Raw genomic sequence first — 16,382 nt, forward strand, 5'->3', positions numbered from 1 at the left:
TCCAGCCTGGGACAAGGGCCAGCACCAGCACTGCCGAGGGGACAACGCTAATTAACTAATCAACACAAAATCATTATAGCCAGGGCACATGGAGCTGCAGTCCCCCAAATGACAGGCTGAGCACGCTTTGGACCGGGCAGCCCACACGTATGTTCTGAATTTGAGCCTCTGAGTGCACGTCTTGCCTAATCCTCTCTGCCCACTTCCATCTCCACCACTGCCAGGTCTAATCCTGCCATCGCCCTGGGAGCATCACCACCATCCCTGCGGGACAGCCTGGGGAGGTGGCTGGGCCCGGAGCCAGCTGGTCTGGGGGCTGCCAACCTCCCTCCTTCTGATCCCCCTGCAGAGTGACACACTGCCACACTTGACGGCTTCCCTTATCTGCTGCCAGGCTGATCACTTCTGGCTGTAATATCGTGCTGTTGTAAGCAACCACACTTGTAAAGCACAAATCATGGCTGTGTTTCATAGCAGAGGATGTGAAGCTGGCTTATAACTGCTGGAGAAACCCTGGCTGGCAGCTTGTCCCTCCACTGGCACCAGCTGGCCCTGGTGCCCGGGCATCCCCACAGCCACCCCCTCCCCATGTTTGCTCCCACCACGCCCAGACCCTCTTCCCCATAGAATCATTTATGTTGGAAAAGACCTTTAAGACCATCAAGTCAACCATAAACCTAACAAACCCCTCCGGCTTTTGCTGAGACAGTAGCTTGCTGCACCCACACCAGGGCACACAGGGACACACTTGGGGACCATCCCAGCACACAAGCAGAAAGACAAACAACTCTGGGCAGTGCCAGAGCCATACACATGCCTTGTGGTACAGCACAGGGAGCAGCCAACCCCAGGCACCCCAACATTGCTCCAGGGCCATTCCCCACCCATGCTCAGCCCTCACTGGCAGCTCACAGAGAGGCAGCCAGGGCCCCCACCCTGCCACACTGTCCCTGGAGAGCCCTGTGTGCCACAATCCCTCCTTCACCCACCTGCCAAGGGAGCAGAGACTCCAGCAAGCGCACGAGGGTGTTGCTGCAAAGTGGGGTGGAAAACCCAGCTCCACAGATGAGGTTCTTCTTCACTTCCCACCCTGCCATGGAGAGTCGGGCTGGGTGAGCAGGGCAGCTGGGCTTTGGCACCCACCATCAGACAGGCATGTGGGGTACCAGCCCCTGAGCTGGGTTGTCTGCAAGAAATCGTCTTGCAAGCCAGCTCTGCTAGTACACAGTTTGCAAAGGGTCAGCCCAGCCACCCTCCCCACCAGCAGCCTCCAAGGAGGGGGCAGCCCCAGCCCTTTTTAATGGCTCTCAGCAACAAGCCCCAGGTGGAAATGAGTGTCTCCAGCTGGGCCATGTCCCAGACCTGCCCCTCAGCTCCAAAACCTCCTCTGTGCTGCCCGAGTGCCAAGGAGCGGGTGGTCAGGGGTTGGCCACCCCACAGGGGAGCTCAGGCCCCTTTGCTGGGCACATCTGCATCAGCCCCGGGGCTGCTGCTGGTGTAGCCGAGTCATCCTCTGTGCACTCGGCACAGCATGGCACTGCGTCCGCTGCGGGGCAGAGCCATGATGCCCTCTGGGCACAGCATGCCATGCACCCACAAAACATCCCCAGGTGCAAGACGCGGCGTGCAGCTCTGCTCTGGCGGGACACGAGGTGTGCGGGGGCCGGGAGCTCCCCATCACTGCCCGTTGCGGAGCCCCAGGGAAGGAGCACAAGCAATTCTCGCAGAGCCAACGGTGCCATGTGCCGCGTGGCACAGCCCTGTGCAGACACCTCGTTCACCGGGCAGAGAATGTGCCGTGTGTTTCGGGAAGAAAACAAAACTCCTTATGGCGCTCTCCATCTGGGCTGAAAGGTTGCCTGGGAGGAAGGACGGCCAAGTGCGCAGGGCACCATACCAGGGCGAGCAAAACCTGTCCCTCTTCCAGCCCAGCTGCCTGACACGGCTCTGCTGCCCGTTCCCTGTGTGCCGCCGTCCCCCACCGGTGTCGGGGAGAGGGGCTGGGAGCCACGGGCTCGGCGGGAAGGCACCGTGCCCCGGCTCTGCCAGCCCAGTATGGCAGGGGAGGGGACACGTCTGCTGTGAGCAGGCAGCAGAAGGACATCAGGCTGCGAAGCGATGCATCTCCTTTGGCCATGGCAGCGCGGAGGGAGAGCAGCTCGGCTGAGCCATGGGGGCTTCTGGAGAGGGGGACACATTTCTCCGCCTGCAACTGGCAATTTTCATCAATGGGTCAGGGTAGGGATGGACCAATGTGCAGCTCTTCTAGCAGGGACAAGCTGCAAAGGGTTGAATTTAGTTCCAGGTTGTCAAATAGCTTTGACATCCGGGTGGAGGAAGCCCCTGCACCCATTTCACCTCGGTTTTCACTCCTGCTTTCCTGGAGCTGCAGGGGCTCATCCCACTGACTGATGTTCAGAGATGAGTCTGTGATCATGGTGCTGATCAGAGCCGTGGGATCGGGATTGGGATCAGAATTGGGACTGGAATCAGGCTCAGGGGTACGTTTGCAGCTGCAGCCCAAACAAATGAACAAAAAAGCCAACGAAACTCCCAACTTTTTCCTTCCTTCCTGGGAGAAAACCTGGGGCCTCAAACTGCTCTCTCTCGTACTTCTCACCCATGAGCTTTTCATGACCCATCCTCCACCTTGCCCAGCCCCCGGACCCTCATCCCTCTCCTGCCCTCTGGCTCTGGGGTTGAGCCCTGTGCCAGCATGGCCGCGCTGTTCAGGGCTGCCAAATCCCTGGAGAGGGATTATTGATCCGGCGGCATCCTGCACGGTGGCAAAAGCCTGCTGCAAAGTTTAATTAATTGATCAGTAAGTGCTCAGAGATCCCCAGATGGAAGAGCCACGTAATTACCGAGTATCATCCGGTGGCACTCAGAGTAATTGCAGTAACTACTGCTCGGGGTTAGCTCTCAGAGGCAGAATTACCTCCGTGCTTAATGTCACCCTCCGGGGACAGACGATGTTCTCCCTGTGCTGTACAGAAGGGACCAGAGAGCTTGAGCCTGGGGAACAAAATCCCTCTCTGCATCCCCCAGGATGCTGGTCCTCGTGGAGAGGCTGGGGACAGCGGGGGGATGGTCCGGAGGGCACAGGATGGGAGCTGCTCTTCAGCTGGAGAGGGACCTGGACCGTCCAGACTGGACATCTGAACCTGCAGCTAAATGAGGTTCAGGGGTGGCTGAGCATGACGGAGCCGGTACCCATCGCCGGCTGCCCCGGGCAGCAGCGACAGGCCTGGGAGCGGGGTGTCCGCGGCGAGGACGTGCACAGAAATCCTGCACGTGGCTTGTCTGAGCTGCCTGGAGAGGCTCGGCCACAGGGTGGGTCGAGGGGGGAGCCCTGAAGTTAACCCAGTGTGAATCCAATCGCTCCTGCCCACGCGCAGCCACGGGGCAATGCCCGCTCCCTTCCCGCGGAGCGACACGGGCACAGAGGAGCCCAGCATCAGCACGGAGCCCTTGGTCGGCTCTCTGCAAAGAGCTCGTCCTCTTGTGGGACACATGCATTTACGGGAGAGAAGGAAAAATAATCTCTGCTGTCGCAGTTGGCACCATCATCAAGGTTACTGGCGCAGCTCCGTGTCTGAAGAGACCTTTCTGCGCCGTGGCTCGTGCGTACTGCGGCTCAGAAGCCAGGCTGTGCCAAAGCCCCTTCCATGACAACTGCTTCTCCCTGCCAAGCGCCGCGGAGCCCGGCCAAGAGCGGCAGCGGAGAACACGGGGCTTCGTGCTGATTGTAACGGGGGCACTGGGGGACGTAGCTGGTTACCGGTGGCTGCACACCGGCCCGGGGGCCCCTCAGCTCTCCCTTCCAGGTGCCAGCTGCCATCCTGCGAGGCACCACAGCCATGCCCAGCGTGTCCGGCACAGCAGCATGTCCTCCCGTCCACAGGCACAGGCAGGAGCACGGGCACAGACTGGGCTGGGGCCGCGGCTGGCAGCTCCGAGCGTGCGGAGCGCGTGCCACGGGGATGCAGCGGGAGGCAGATCCTTTCGAACGGGCGCAGGTGCAACGTGCCAGAGCTGCAGGAAACGCCACTGGGTGCTCCCAGCCCAGGGACCGTTCCCTGCACAAGCATTTACCCAAAGCCCCCTTTTGCCCCCCCCTCGCCCGCAGGCAGGGCACGGGGGTTAACGGGCAGCATTACGCAGCAAACTAGGCAGAAAGATCTGCGTCTGCTGGAGGGAGGTTCCCTGGAGCGGGCTGTGTTTGCAGTGCATTAACTAATCTCATGTCAGCTTGCGCTGCATCTCCCGCCGTGCGAACGCACACGCACACGCACACGCATGGCGAGGCTGAAGCCCTGCCAGGGCCCCACACATGTTGTTTCCAGGCTGCCCGCTCCTGCCTCCTCCCCAGCCTCCCTCCCGCCTTTCCGAGTCGTGCCTGGATCCCCACGGCATCCCCTGGGTGCCGACGCCTCCGCAAACGGGGAAGGATGGCGGGGCTGGGGCCCCGGTGCGTTCGCGTGCCGGGTGCCGTGGCACGGTGCCGAAGCCGCCGCAGCAGCAGAGCCAGGCATGCCACCCATCCTTCCGAATTGCTCAGAGCAAACCCCTGCATGGAGCCTTGGTCAGATCCTGTTGGGAGCACAGAGCCACAGGGCTGGGAACGAGGGACAAGCCTTGCCAGGAAGAGGTGTGGATCCCATAACCAGCTGCGTGAAGTACTGGGAACCAACACCGGATCTTCCAGCCTCAGCAAATCCATGTTCGCAGGACCCTGAGCCGGTGCTGGGAGCCAAAGTACTGTTATTTCAGAGGAGGCATTTATATAGCAGCACTTAGTGACTGCTGGTGGGTTTATTACCAACCCCTCGTCATACTGACACGCTCAGCAGCATGAAGTTAGAGGCAGCCTTGATAATAGCTCTGCACAAGTGGAATGTTATTATTTTGCTAAAATCTCTGGGAATAAATAGGCCTGTATCCATGCAACCTCACTGCACTGCGGGACGGGCAGTATATGGGCACCGCGGGTGGGGTGACCATGTGCATGGGACCTGCCGGGACGTCCCAGCTCCAGGCAGAGCACATGGGCTGACCCAGCCACCCGCGCTGGGACCGTGGGTTTTAGGGGCTTTTCTCTAAAAACAACGGAAAAGCTCCCACCCGAAGGCGCTTGGCAGGCGGAGGGAGGAGGCTGGAGGCAGCTGATGACTTTCCACCTGCGGGAGCTGCGGAAACGCTACCAACAAAGCCCGGGCTCTGCTGCCAAGCTCTTACAAGCTGATCAATTAAAGCATCACAGCTTGGAAGACGAGTCAGAGCAAAGCAGCACAGTATGGATTATTTTTTTTTCATGAAGAGCTTTAGAACAAATCCCGTTTTCCCCCACAAAGAGAGCAACCAGCCCCTGCAGAGAAAACCAGCCCCAGGGCACGGGGAGTACCCACGGGTGGGCTGGGAGGGGGCTGCTGCCTCCCTGGCAAGGCACGGTCCCGCTGCCGGGTAGTGCCACCGTCCTGCTCCCTGTGTCACCAGCTTCATGGGTGCTCCCTGGGCGATGCCCAAAGCATGGGTGATGCAGGGATGTCCCGGCTGGCCTGTGGCTTTGCTGCTGGCCAAGCAGAGATCCCATCAGGAATTCCTGTACGCGAGGGCTGCCACTGCCTCTTGGCAATGCCGCGGTGAAGTTGGGCACCGCTCCCCGCTCCAGCTGCAGGACCTGCTATCACGATGGTGTTTCTCTGACCTGAGAGATGCCAACCACTTTGGCTGCTGCAGAGGGACCCTCTGGTCTCTCGGAACTCCGATTCCCTTCCACCACTGCCGGAGCGCAGCTCTGCCATCCCCAGCCCTCTGTTTCCTGGCACAGAAATTAGCATTTGCCTGGCAGGACTACATCAGGTTTAACAATTCATCCTGCGCCGTGGTCCGGGTTGCACCGTGTGACCGCACAGCTCCACACAAGTTAACCAGCCTGCGAATCCCCCGCCCATGAATCCAAGCACTGGTGGGTTTGTATGTACCTGCAGATCCTAAGGGAGAACGTGAAGCAGTGCCAGAGCTAAGCACCAGCTCTTAACGGACTCATTAATAATTCCTCCATTTGAAGATGATTCCTCATTGCTGTTCTCCGAGATCTGTCAATGAGCCGGTTCTTAACCCACTTGAGATGCACCGTGCTGATACTGCATCCCGCTGCTTTTGTGAGAATTCTGCCTGATGCCACATCCAATGCATTACAACGACCTGCAACAGCTATTCAGTACCTTCCTCCATCAAACGTGTAATCTCTCCAAAGATTACAATCAGCTGTTCGACAGAAACTGGTTTTCACACTGCCATGGTTACTGGTGCTAATTGTAATCTCTTCTTTCCTTCTCTTCCCCCTTTCCCTTATTTTGCTGTTCCTTTCACTTGACCCATCACCCGCCGGTGCTGCCCGGGGTGTTGGTGCCCACCTGCTCCTCCACTCTCTCCGGCGGCTCCGGGATTGTTCACAATCAGCATCACCGAGTGATGCTGATTGCATCAGCTCCTCAGAGAGTGCTTTTAAAGATTCCTGTGGGGAAACTGTCTGGGCCAGCTGGATTAAAAATATTTACCTCTGGTCAGTGCTCAGGGCCAAGGTCTGTGGGCTGCACCCAGCCCGTCCCGCGGACACCTCGAGCCCTCCCTGGGGTGTTCCTGCCCAGAAAGAGGTGCTGATGCTGTGCCCTCCTGCTGGGGCCAGGGGACCCCGAAAAGCATGGGGAGATGCTGGTGTAAGTGAGAGAGCCAGGACACCTTCCTGGAGACAAATGATAGAGTACAGTAAGTGCAGAATAATGCAGGGGCAAAGAAATCACGTTTTCTGGAGGCTGGTGGGAGAGCGCTAAAGTCATGCTGCACCTTGCCTCACTTTAAAAAAAACTTCTAACAAAACTTCTTTTTGTTCTTCAAGGAAAGTTTGCTAGACAGGACAACATCACTCTGTGCACTCAGGAATTTACAAACTCCGTTTTTCGTATCAGTAACAGTATCTGGTGCAGAGTAGTTTATACTGGATGCAATGAGTAGATCCCAGCAGTGTCCTGGCACGAACACCGATTTTGAAAGGAATGCAGAGAATGGAGGCCCGGGTACGAAAGCCTCAGCAGAGCAGGTAGTTTTTGGCAGCTGGCAGCGTGTGGCAGTATTCTCCAGGCACTTGTGGAGATGGTCAGTGGGGGCTGGCACCGAGCTGGGACGTGGGGTTCAGATACCGGCTGCTCCTGCCTGCTTTGCCTTATACAAATCCTGCCAGAACAAAAACCTGAAAATCACAACTAAAAAGTCTTTAAAACCTTTTGGACAGCACAGCACCGCAGTGAGTTATGGATACAGCAACCAGGCTTGCACTACTGCCGTGGCAAAGAGCCTGTTCACCATGGATTGAGGGTCCAGAAGAGCCGCGCTGCCTCAAGCTGGTGCGAGTCTCTGATGCTGGGGGTCACAGCCCCCAGCCCCGGCCGGGTGCTCAGCCGTGAAGCAGCCCCCAGGACCCCGGGCCAGCTGCCCACGGGATCCCGTCCCTCACTGCCTGCCATCCCCGCAGCGGGTTTGCTTCTCTTGGCCCCCTCCAAGCCCCCGTGGGCAATAGAGAGCCTATTTTCGAGCTGTGCTTCTGTTGACCAGGAACAAGGGCTTCTCTCCAGCGCGGGCTCCCAGCTGTGCCCACGGGCACCGGCTCAAAGGGGCTGGAACCCAGCCTGGCCTCCGGCTCAAACCCTCCATTCAGCGCGGGCGCTTGTAAGGCAGAGCAGGGAGGCAGCCCCTCCCAACGCCAAGGGCTGGAGTGGCTCTGCCATCTCAGAGGGACAAAGGCCTTTTCTGCCCTGGGACAATATTGCCACTCACCAGTGATGCCCCCAGCCAGTGGAGCCCGGGCACCGCTCCTCAGAGCCACCATTCAGCTTCGCTACAGGAGACCTCAGCTTCCAGGTCTAAAGCCAAGGTTATTTTTCCACTTCCTCCTGCCATTGAAGCCCCCCTGGGCACCACGGAGGAGATGGTGGAAGCTTCCCAAGAAAGCTGCAGGGAAGAGACACCCTGTATGTGCACCGAGGGCTGGGGGAGGCAGGAGCCTGGCACCTCACGCCTGCCCTGTGCCCTGAAGCAGGATCCCCCCTCCACACCCCGGAGCAGCTGTGCCAGCCTGGGGTCCTAAGCAGGAGCCCCGGAGCACTTTGGGGCAGCTTGGTGCAGATCTGGAGCCAGGAGCCCTGATTGGGGTTTGTCCTCCCAGCATCTCCATCCCCCTCTCCCACCCAGGGCTGCCCTGTGCCCCTCATCCTCTCGGCCCTCATACAGGTTTGCTCTCTGCATCACCACTCAACTCCAGCTGGTGCATGCCCACCCGCCTGGCACCGCTGGCCAGCAGCTGGCACCGACACTGCAGCCTGGGCTCGGGGAGGACCTGGCTGTCCACGCAGGGAACACCCTCAGGGCTGGGAACCAGGGCCCAGGGATGTGCCACTGTGCACAAAATCACCAGGAGCAGCCGAGGGTTCCCAGCCTCTCAGCTTAGCTGGAGAACTTCAGACCCAGGGAGCCCACTTGCGAGCGCTGGTGCAGGCTGGGCACCCAGTGAGGTTCACAGCGTGGCTGGGGAAGGGTAAAACCTGCAGGGATGCCACCCGCCTTGCTGCCAGCGCAGCAAACACCACGGGCGAGACCCCTGCAGTCCCCCTGCCCGGATGGGGATGTGCACACAGAGACACAGACCCTGGCTCTGCGTCCTCCCCGCTCCGGCGCACACAGGTTTCCGCATGGCAAACAGCCCCTCTTGGCGAGTGTGCCCACGCTGTGCCAGGTGCGAGCCCTGTCTCTGCCCACCGACATGGCAGCGGTGCTGAGGGGGTCCCATGGCCGCGGGGTCGGTCCCAGGGCAGATGCTGCTGGGCTGTGGGACTCTTCCCACAAGGAAGGTATGTCCGAGGGCTCCTGGGGCTGGACGGAGCCCCCGGGCAGCGCTGCTCCTGCCCAGCGAGGCGCGGGCAGCCACGAGTGGAGGGCAATCGATAGTTGTAACTGCAGAGCAAACGCAGCCGTGCTGGGCTGCTGCATCACCATCCTGAAAATAAATGAGAGATTGATTTTCCGGGCGGTTTGGATCTCATGGATCTCTCCAGCTGTGACAAGCGGAGCGCAGGCATGGCTGACGTCGCGGGGCTGACACCCCCCTGCCCTCCCCTGTGCCGAGGAGGGGGAGGCAGCTGGCAAGCAGCCGGAGACTCGGGCACCCTGGAACGGGGGCAAAGCAGGTGTGGGGGGCTGCAGGATCCCACTGGCATTGCAGGGGACAGACCTCGGGCAGGGAGCTAGGTGAGGCTGGGGATGACGGGAGGGCTGGGGAGGCACAGCACCCTGTGATGCCCCACGGGAGCCCCCAGCTCGCTGGCACGCAGCACCCTGTGATCCCCTGTGGAACTCCCAGCTCACTGGCACGCCGCAGCCGCAGCCCAACGCCGGTGGCAGCCGCGTCCCAAAGCGTGGTGAGCGGCACTTGTCTGCTCACCAGAAAGGCACTGTCTTTCTTGTAACGTCTTATCTTCAAGCTTCTCTTGCTAAGTCACATCTGACTTAATTATGGTAATTAAGATTGACATGAATACAAGATTAAAATGTGAAATTAGAATTAGCTGTGAAACTTATCTGAATTTTTAGTGTGCTTATTGATTTTCTTCACTGTTAATCAAAGGTCTGAGGTAACTGCCGATGAGCACAGCTCTAATTAGAGCAATGCCCACTAAAGTGGCCCCAGGAGATGCTTCCCTTTATTTCCTTCTGCATACCCCGGCTTTCTGACCACGCAAACATCTCCAGCCCTGAGCGCTGCCAAAGGAGCGATAACAATTTCTGCTTTTCTTGCGCACACCCCCGTGGCTGCTGCCCTGCCCGCTCGCCGAGCCACCACCTCGCCCGCTCCTGTCACCAGCGCTCCCTGGGCACAGCCGGGCTGCACACGTGGTGATGCACGGTGATGCACGGCGACGCACGGTGATGTGCAGCGATGCATGGTGATGTGCAGCAACGCACAGCAGTATGCGGCGATGCACGGTGATGCACGGTACTGAGGCAGCTGGTCCTCCTCCTGCCAGTACCTGGCAGTCCTCCTGGAGGAGGGCTTGGGGCAGGGGGTCCCAGCCACAGGCAGGAAGGCCCCGGTGTTTCAGCAGGGGCAGCAGGAGCGCGGTGACCTGGGGAGCACCGAGGCCACCGGCTCTCCCGCCACGCGCATCACCGTTGTTTCTCAGACTGGAATTTCACAGGCCATTAGGCCCCAGCGCTGGCTGCGCAGGGGGGCTGCGGGAGGAAAATGATTCAAATCACCCAGTTACACACCAGCTATGGGGAGCACATCCCCCTGTGCATCCCGCTCCGTCCCCCCACACATGCTTCCCCCACCTGCCACCTGCAACAAAGCTGCAGGAGGGGTGAGGAGACCCCGGCACCGCTGCGAGACCCCTGGGCTCGCAGAGCAGCACTGTCCCCAGCAGCCACTGAACCCCCCCTGGACACAGGGGCTGGGGGAGTTGGGAAATGCACCCCAGGAGCCCCACCAGCTCTCTGCAGAGCAGCAGCAAACCCTGGCTGGAGCCAGGCGTGCTGTCCTGAGCTCATGGGGTGCTGCACCAGTAGGGAGCTGGGCTGATCCCAGCTGATGAGCGGAGGCTTGAGCTTAACTGTTCCCTCTGCACCACTAACAACTTTTGCCACTTAGTGGGCATTTCTGCATCACAAATACAGCATTTGTTCTTTCTCCCTGCCTGTTACCATGGCGCTGCTGTTATTATCTGGCTATCTTAGGAGTTTACTACAATGCAGATGAACACAATAAAAATCACTCAAGGAAAACGGCTAAATGAGAGATAACTTTTATCTTTAATAACGGCGGGTCAGGAGGGAAGGCGGGGATGGAGCAGAGTGGGGACCGGAGCGGGCTGCGCTCGTGCTGCTGCAGATAGCTTTGTTAGACCAAATTAAACCTCTGAGCAAGCGAATCCCACTTTGTGTATGAAAATGACAGTGTTAAATAACACACTGCATCTCTCGGTGAGTTCTCTCCCTTTCTTATTTTGTCCTTCTCTCGCCTGCTGCCCAACTGCTCCCAGCTGGCAGCAGCCAGGAGTGACACAGGGAATGCAAATGACCCCGCTGCCTGCACAGCCTGCTCCACGCTCCTCAGAATCCCCGGGCTGCTGCTTCTCCCGCTTGCACCGGCCACAGCTGGAGGAACTCTGCAGAGCCCGACAGGGAAAAAGGCAGCAGGATCAGTCCCCGTGTTTGGATGGTTTCTTGACTTGATGTGTTCTGTGTGTTGGCATTCGTGGTGATACCAGTATGTGATTATTGTTGCTGAGGTAACCGAATCAGTGTAATTGCTCTCTCAAAGGTAGCAGGGACTTCTCAGACGGCAGCATCGACAAACTGGGTATTTGGGGGAGAGACTGACCTCCATCTCATGGTGTTTGACACTCGAGTCATGCTTCGTGACATTGCTCTGGCTATTCGACTTGACAGGCAGAGTGGCCGGAGGACCAGGCAGCTCTCACCGGGAGGTGATTTACAGAAAACATTTCAGGGTAGAATTTGGGATTTCAAGAGAACGCCGCCTCCATTCCTGTTCTTGTCAAAGCCAGTGCAATTACACCGTGTGCTCTGACGGGCTCGGGGGGGCCTGCTGGAAGCTCTCAGCCTACTGTAGGTGCCGGTGGCCAGGGCAGGATCAGATCAGGCAGAGAGCTCCTGGGAGCCCTCAGGCCCACAGTCCTGCCTGGAGACAAGAAGGTTGTGGAGCTCCGGGGCTGGGTGCTGAGCAGGGACTGTCCGTGTGTTGCTGCTTCTGCTGCAGGGCTGAGGGGGCTCCGGTGCTCACCCGTGGCCACGGTGCCAGCCCCACATTATGGGGAAGGGGGTGCTATGCACAGCTTCCACAGAATATGAGCTCTTACATGCCCAGATTCCATCATCCTACTGCGGTGGGTCAGGCTGCAGCGTGCAGCTCCCTCCCAGCCTGGCTTCACTGGCTCCAGCAGCAGGACCAGACCCTGCTGCATCCAGGATCCCAAGGGGGGCACAGGGCCTGGATCAGCCCCCGCCCCAGTACCACTGCCCTATTCACAATCTGCTTTGGGGGAGATGAGGGGAGGGGAGGGATGTAAGGCTGGGCTTGAGCAGGGAGGTGAGAGGGTCTTGGGGTGCTGCGAGGGGGTTGGGGTTCTGAGGGAGTTTGGGATGCTGAGGAGGGCTTGGGATGCTACGGGGGCTTGGGGACAAGGGGCAGTGAGACGATACAAGAGACTGGGCACAGGCTGGGCAAGGGCCTGCAGTGGAGAGCACTGCCCAGGCTGGGGGGCACTGGGGCTCCTGGAGCTGGGGGAAGGCTGGGGGAGTAGGAGACAACAGAGGAAGCCATGGGGGACCGGAGGACCGGGGGGGGGCTGAGACGGGTCGCAGGGCGCTGCGGCGAGCCCGGGGATCCCCGGGCCGGGGAAGCCCAGCGGGTCGGTGGGGCTGGGGCGAGCCGGGGGGGCCGGGGGAGCCGCGGGCGGGGCCGGAGCGCACGGCGCTGCGCGGGGGCCGGGGCGGCCGCCGGCGCCCTCCCCCGCCGCTCGCTCCGCTCCTCTCCGCGCCTCTCCGCGCCGCTCCGCGCCGAGCCGCGCCGCTCCTCTCCGCCCTCCGCCGCGCCCGCTCCCCCGCGCCGGCTCCGGCTCCGGCGGCAGCCCCAGCCCCCGCCCCCGGCCCGGCCCCGCTCCGCTCGGCTCCGCTCGGCTCGCAGCAGCGCGGAGGCTCCGCCGCGCCCGCCGCCGCCGCCGCACCATGCCGGGGCCCCGCGGGCTCTGCCTGCTCGCCCTGCTGCTGGGCAGCCCCGCGGCCCCGCGCCCAGGTAAGCGGGGCGGAGCGGGGCGGAGCGGGCCGGGGCTGCGGCGCGGAGCGGAGCGGGGCTCCCCGGGCACGGCCGCCGCCACCGCCGGGGCCCTGCGCCTCCCGGCCGGGGGGGTGCGAGCGCTGCCGGGGAGTGGGGCGCCGGCCGGGGCCGGGCACGGAGGGGATGCAGGCGTGACCGGGAAGGGGGGAGTCGGACCGGGGAGGGGCTGCTGGAACCGGCCGTGCCACCCCCGACCGGAGACCCCCCGCTTCTGCTGCTCCCCGGGCCGGGCTGAAACTTCTGGCATTGCCGGGAGCGCAGCGGCAGCGGCACCGGCACCGGGACCGGCACCGGCAGCGGCACCGGCAGCAGCGGCGGGGCCCGGCGGGACGGCGCGGCTCAGCACCGCGGGGCGGACAGCGCCCGCCGCCGGGGCCGCTCCGGGAGCCGCGGCCGAGCGGGGAACCGTGTGCTGGTGGGGGCCGTGTCCGCCGGGGGAGCCGTGCCGGACTCTGCGCCTCCCTCCGGCACGGAGAGCAGCCCGCTGTCCCCAGCCCCCGGTGCCCTCAGCCCCCGGTGCCTCCAGCCCCCGGTGCCCCCAGCCCCCGGTGCCAGGTCCCTGCCGCTGTTCCCGTCCCACCGGCCTGGGCACGCAGGGGATGGCGGTGGGGTGGGGAGTGTTTCCCCGGGGGCTGCGTGTTCATTCCACGTGTTTCACGTTTCCACGCGAATCTGCTCCCTCTCCCTTTCCCGCTGCCGTGATGACGGACCTAAGAACAGGCTTCGGGACCCGTCTGCGGGTGACTTGGCAAAGTGATTGCAAACTACCGCGGTGCTTTCGGATCGCTCTGCTCCAGGTCTCTCGTAACTGGAAGGCTGCGGGGACGCGGCAGCCGGGTTTTGGTGTGGTGCTGGCTGTGGTTACCAATGCGGATTGATCAGAGGGAGAACGGGAGAGGCCAGCGCCCGGCTGTGCTGCAGTGTTTGTGCAGGGCCTGGGAGGCTGACCTCCAGGGCCGACGGTGTGTTTTTAGCAAAGATTAACAGCTCTCGGTGTCGGGAGTGCTGTGCAGTGCCACCAGCCTGGCTTCGGTTTCTGTTCTCGTGTTCAGATTGCTCTGAAAGACTTTGACTTCTTGATCTTAAACCCTGCTCTCCATACAGAGGTTGTATTATAGAATCCATCCTTCTTTCTGGGTAACAGAACAGAAATGGGTGCAGATTATGGCATTTTCTCTCTCACCTGCGTGGGTTTGTGTTCAGCGTGTGGACATGCATGTACACATGCAGGAATTGGATCCGAAGCCTCTATTCACAATTGCTTCTATCCTGTTTCAGCATCTGGACCGAGAGAGCCTTTACTCCGTCGTGTTACACTAACACTCTTGTCCAGGCCGCTGGTGAGCGGCCGTGGGAGATGTGTGCGCACAGCGGCGGTCCCCGTGCTGCTGGGGGGGTCTGGGGGAGCTGGGCAAACACACCAAGCGAGGGCAGGGCCCCATCCAGGGCTCATGGCTCCACTGCTGCTGTGTGCCCGGGAGGCAGGAGGGCTGCCCGGTCCCGAGCACCCGTTGGGAGCACCAGCAGGCAGCCCAGCACCTCAGGAACAGGATTTGGCCCTTATGGCAAGCGCAATCTGTCATAAATCTCAGGGTACGAGAACACAGCGTACTGAACTCCTCTTTCCTTGGCAGAGAGGGAGCTGATAAATAGTTGACCCTTTACAAGGTTCGGTGAATTATTGCTGTAAAATCCCAAACTCCTGCACACGCAGCCCTGGAGCCAGCAGCGGTGGCAGCTCTCCCTGTGCCGGGTGGGAGGCTTGTGGATCTGTTTGCAGGAGGTCACAGCCGGGGCCCGGATTGGCACGCATTCCTGTTCCCAAACTGTGAGGGGGAGCAGGATCAGACCCTGCAGAGAGATCGTTTGTTGTGCTCCATCTGCCTGCGCTTTCCGTTCGTGCTTTCAAGAAACAGCTAATTTCCCAGGGCTTGCACTGCTCGGTTGCTCGGCTGGTGGCTTTTTGGTGCTTTGCACTTGTGGAGCCGTTCAGATCAACAGAGAGGAGGTGTGAAAGCCTCTCCTCTCCGCATCCGCTTGCACCCACCCACCGGCACGGAGCACAGCAGCACAACAGGCAGCGGAGGCACGTTCCTTCACCAGGACTCGTGCCAGCAGGCTCCGGGCAGCAGCGTGCAGAGAGCACGGTCATCCGTGTAGATATTTATTTAGTGCTGTGTTAATGCAATGTGCCAACGTGGGGGGAGCGGGCAGGTGGGCAGGCTGCGTCCAGGCTGGCAGCCGCGGGCAGAGGAGAGTGGCAGTGCTGCCTGTGCTGCCTGCACTGCCCGTGCTGCCAGGGCAGGCTCAGGCCAGGACTGGCACTGAGCAAAGCCTGGTCGCTAGGGATGGTGTGGGTGCAGCCAGACCCGCCAGGAGATCCCAGGTTTCTAAATCTATCCCGTTTGGTGTGGCGGTGGCCATGCGGACCGGTGTCTGCCAGAGGTTGTGATGAGACCAGCAAACCCCTCCTGAGGCTGCGGGGCCAGGAGCAGAACTGCAGCTTGGGGGGTGCTGAGCATCGGGCTCCTCCATCCCCCTGTCATCTGCACTCCCCCTTCCTGTCTTCCACGCCTTTGGGCACTTCCTGGCTGGAGGAACAGCGGAACAGCAAGGCACAGAGATGCACCTGGCGTTGTGGTGAGCGCAGGACCGCCAGAGAATTTTTCCAGAAGGTCCGGCGTGTCCAGCGGGAAGGGAAACAGAGCAGAAGCTCAGCGAGGGCTGCAACAAGTGAGTGGCGTGCTCTCGCTGCAGTCTGCAGCACCCCGAGCTGCGTCCTCTGCAGCAGCCAGAGAGCAGCACCCCCGGCTGCCCGTGGGCCGTGCGGCCGGAGATAACGGGGAACAGAATTTATCTGATGGGGAGGTTGATTTGTCTGATTTAGTACAGTCCCAGAGGCCGTACTAAATGTCTCCTCTTCCCTCCTCCTTAGCAGGAAGAACAAGGAAAGTCTGGATCTGTAGCAAATGAAATGAGTATCTCTTAGCCCTCTACTTCTCCTGCATTTTTGCCGTTATGAATATACAAAGATGTTATTTAAAGTGTGTGTTTTGTGGATGTTACAGCGTCACAAATTTTTTGTTTTATACATTTTACCTCCTCTGTCAGTGAGGAACGTGACACAAGTGTTTGGGGCTGGAGGAGGAGGCTGTAGACCGATGGAGCTGACTGTGCTCGCTGGGCACACGGAACGCCACGCAGAGCTCCTGCAAAAGCAATCCACGTAAAAATGGAAGTGCAGAACATATCGGTGTGTAATCCATCCCCTGCAGCTGTACGTCAGCTTCTGCCGGGTTCCAGAATTAATAGATAATAAGGCACAGCCGAGGCAGCGCACGCGGAGGTGGGGGGGGACGTCACTGGGTGGGTAACGCCGGTGTCGAAAGTGGCTGGTCCTGCCGGGGGGCACAGCTGGTCCTGCCCGTGCGGAGGGTCAGGGCTGAGTGCTGCGGCGCTTCCTTATCCCGTT

General features: G+C 60.6%; 1 protein-coding gene across 1 annotated transcript in view; it reads left to right on the top strand.

The window, feature by feature from the left end:
* Positions 1–12,801: 12,801 nt before the first annotated feature.
* Positions 12,802–16,382, top strand: part of SEZ6L (seizure related 6 homolog like) — a 44,497-nt gene continuing 40,916 nt past the window's right edge. The window contains exon 1 of the mRNA XM_086623697.1: positions 12,802–12,868. Within this exon, the coding sequence (XP_086479823.1) occupies positions 12,802–12,868 (67 nt within the window). The remainder of the gene's footprint in view (positions 12,869–16,382) is intronic.

This window comes from Tauraco erythrolophus, chromosome 19 (assembly GCF_009769465.1).
Source record: "Tauraco erythrolophus isolate bTauEry1 chromosome 19, bTauEry1.pri, whole genome shotgun sequence".
In the NCBI taxonomy this organism is placed as follows: domain Eukaryota; kingdom Metazoa; phylum Chordata; class Aves; order Musophagiformes; family Musophagidae; genus Tauraco; species Tauraco erythrolophus.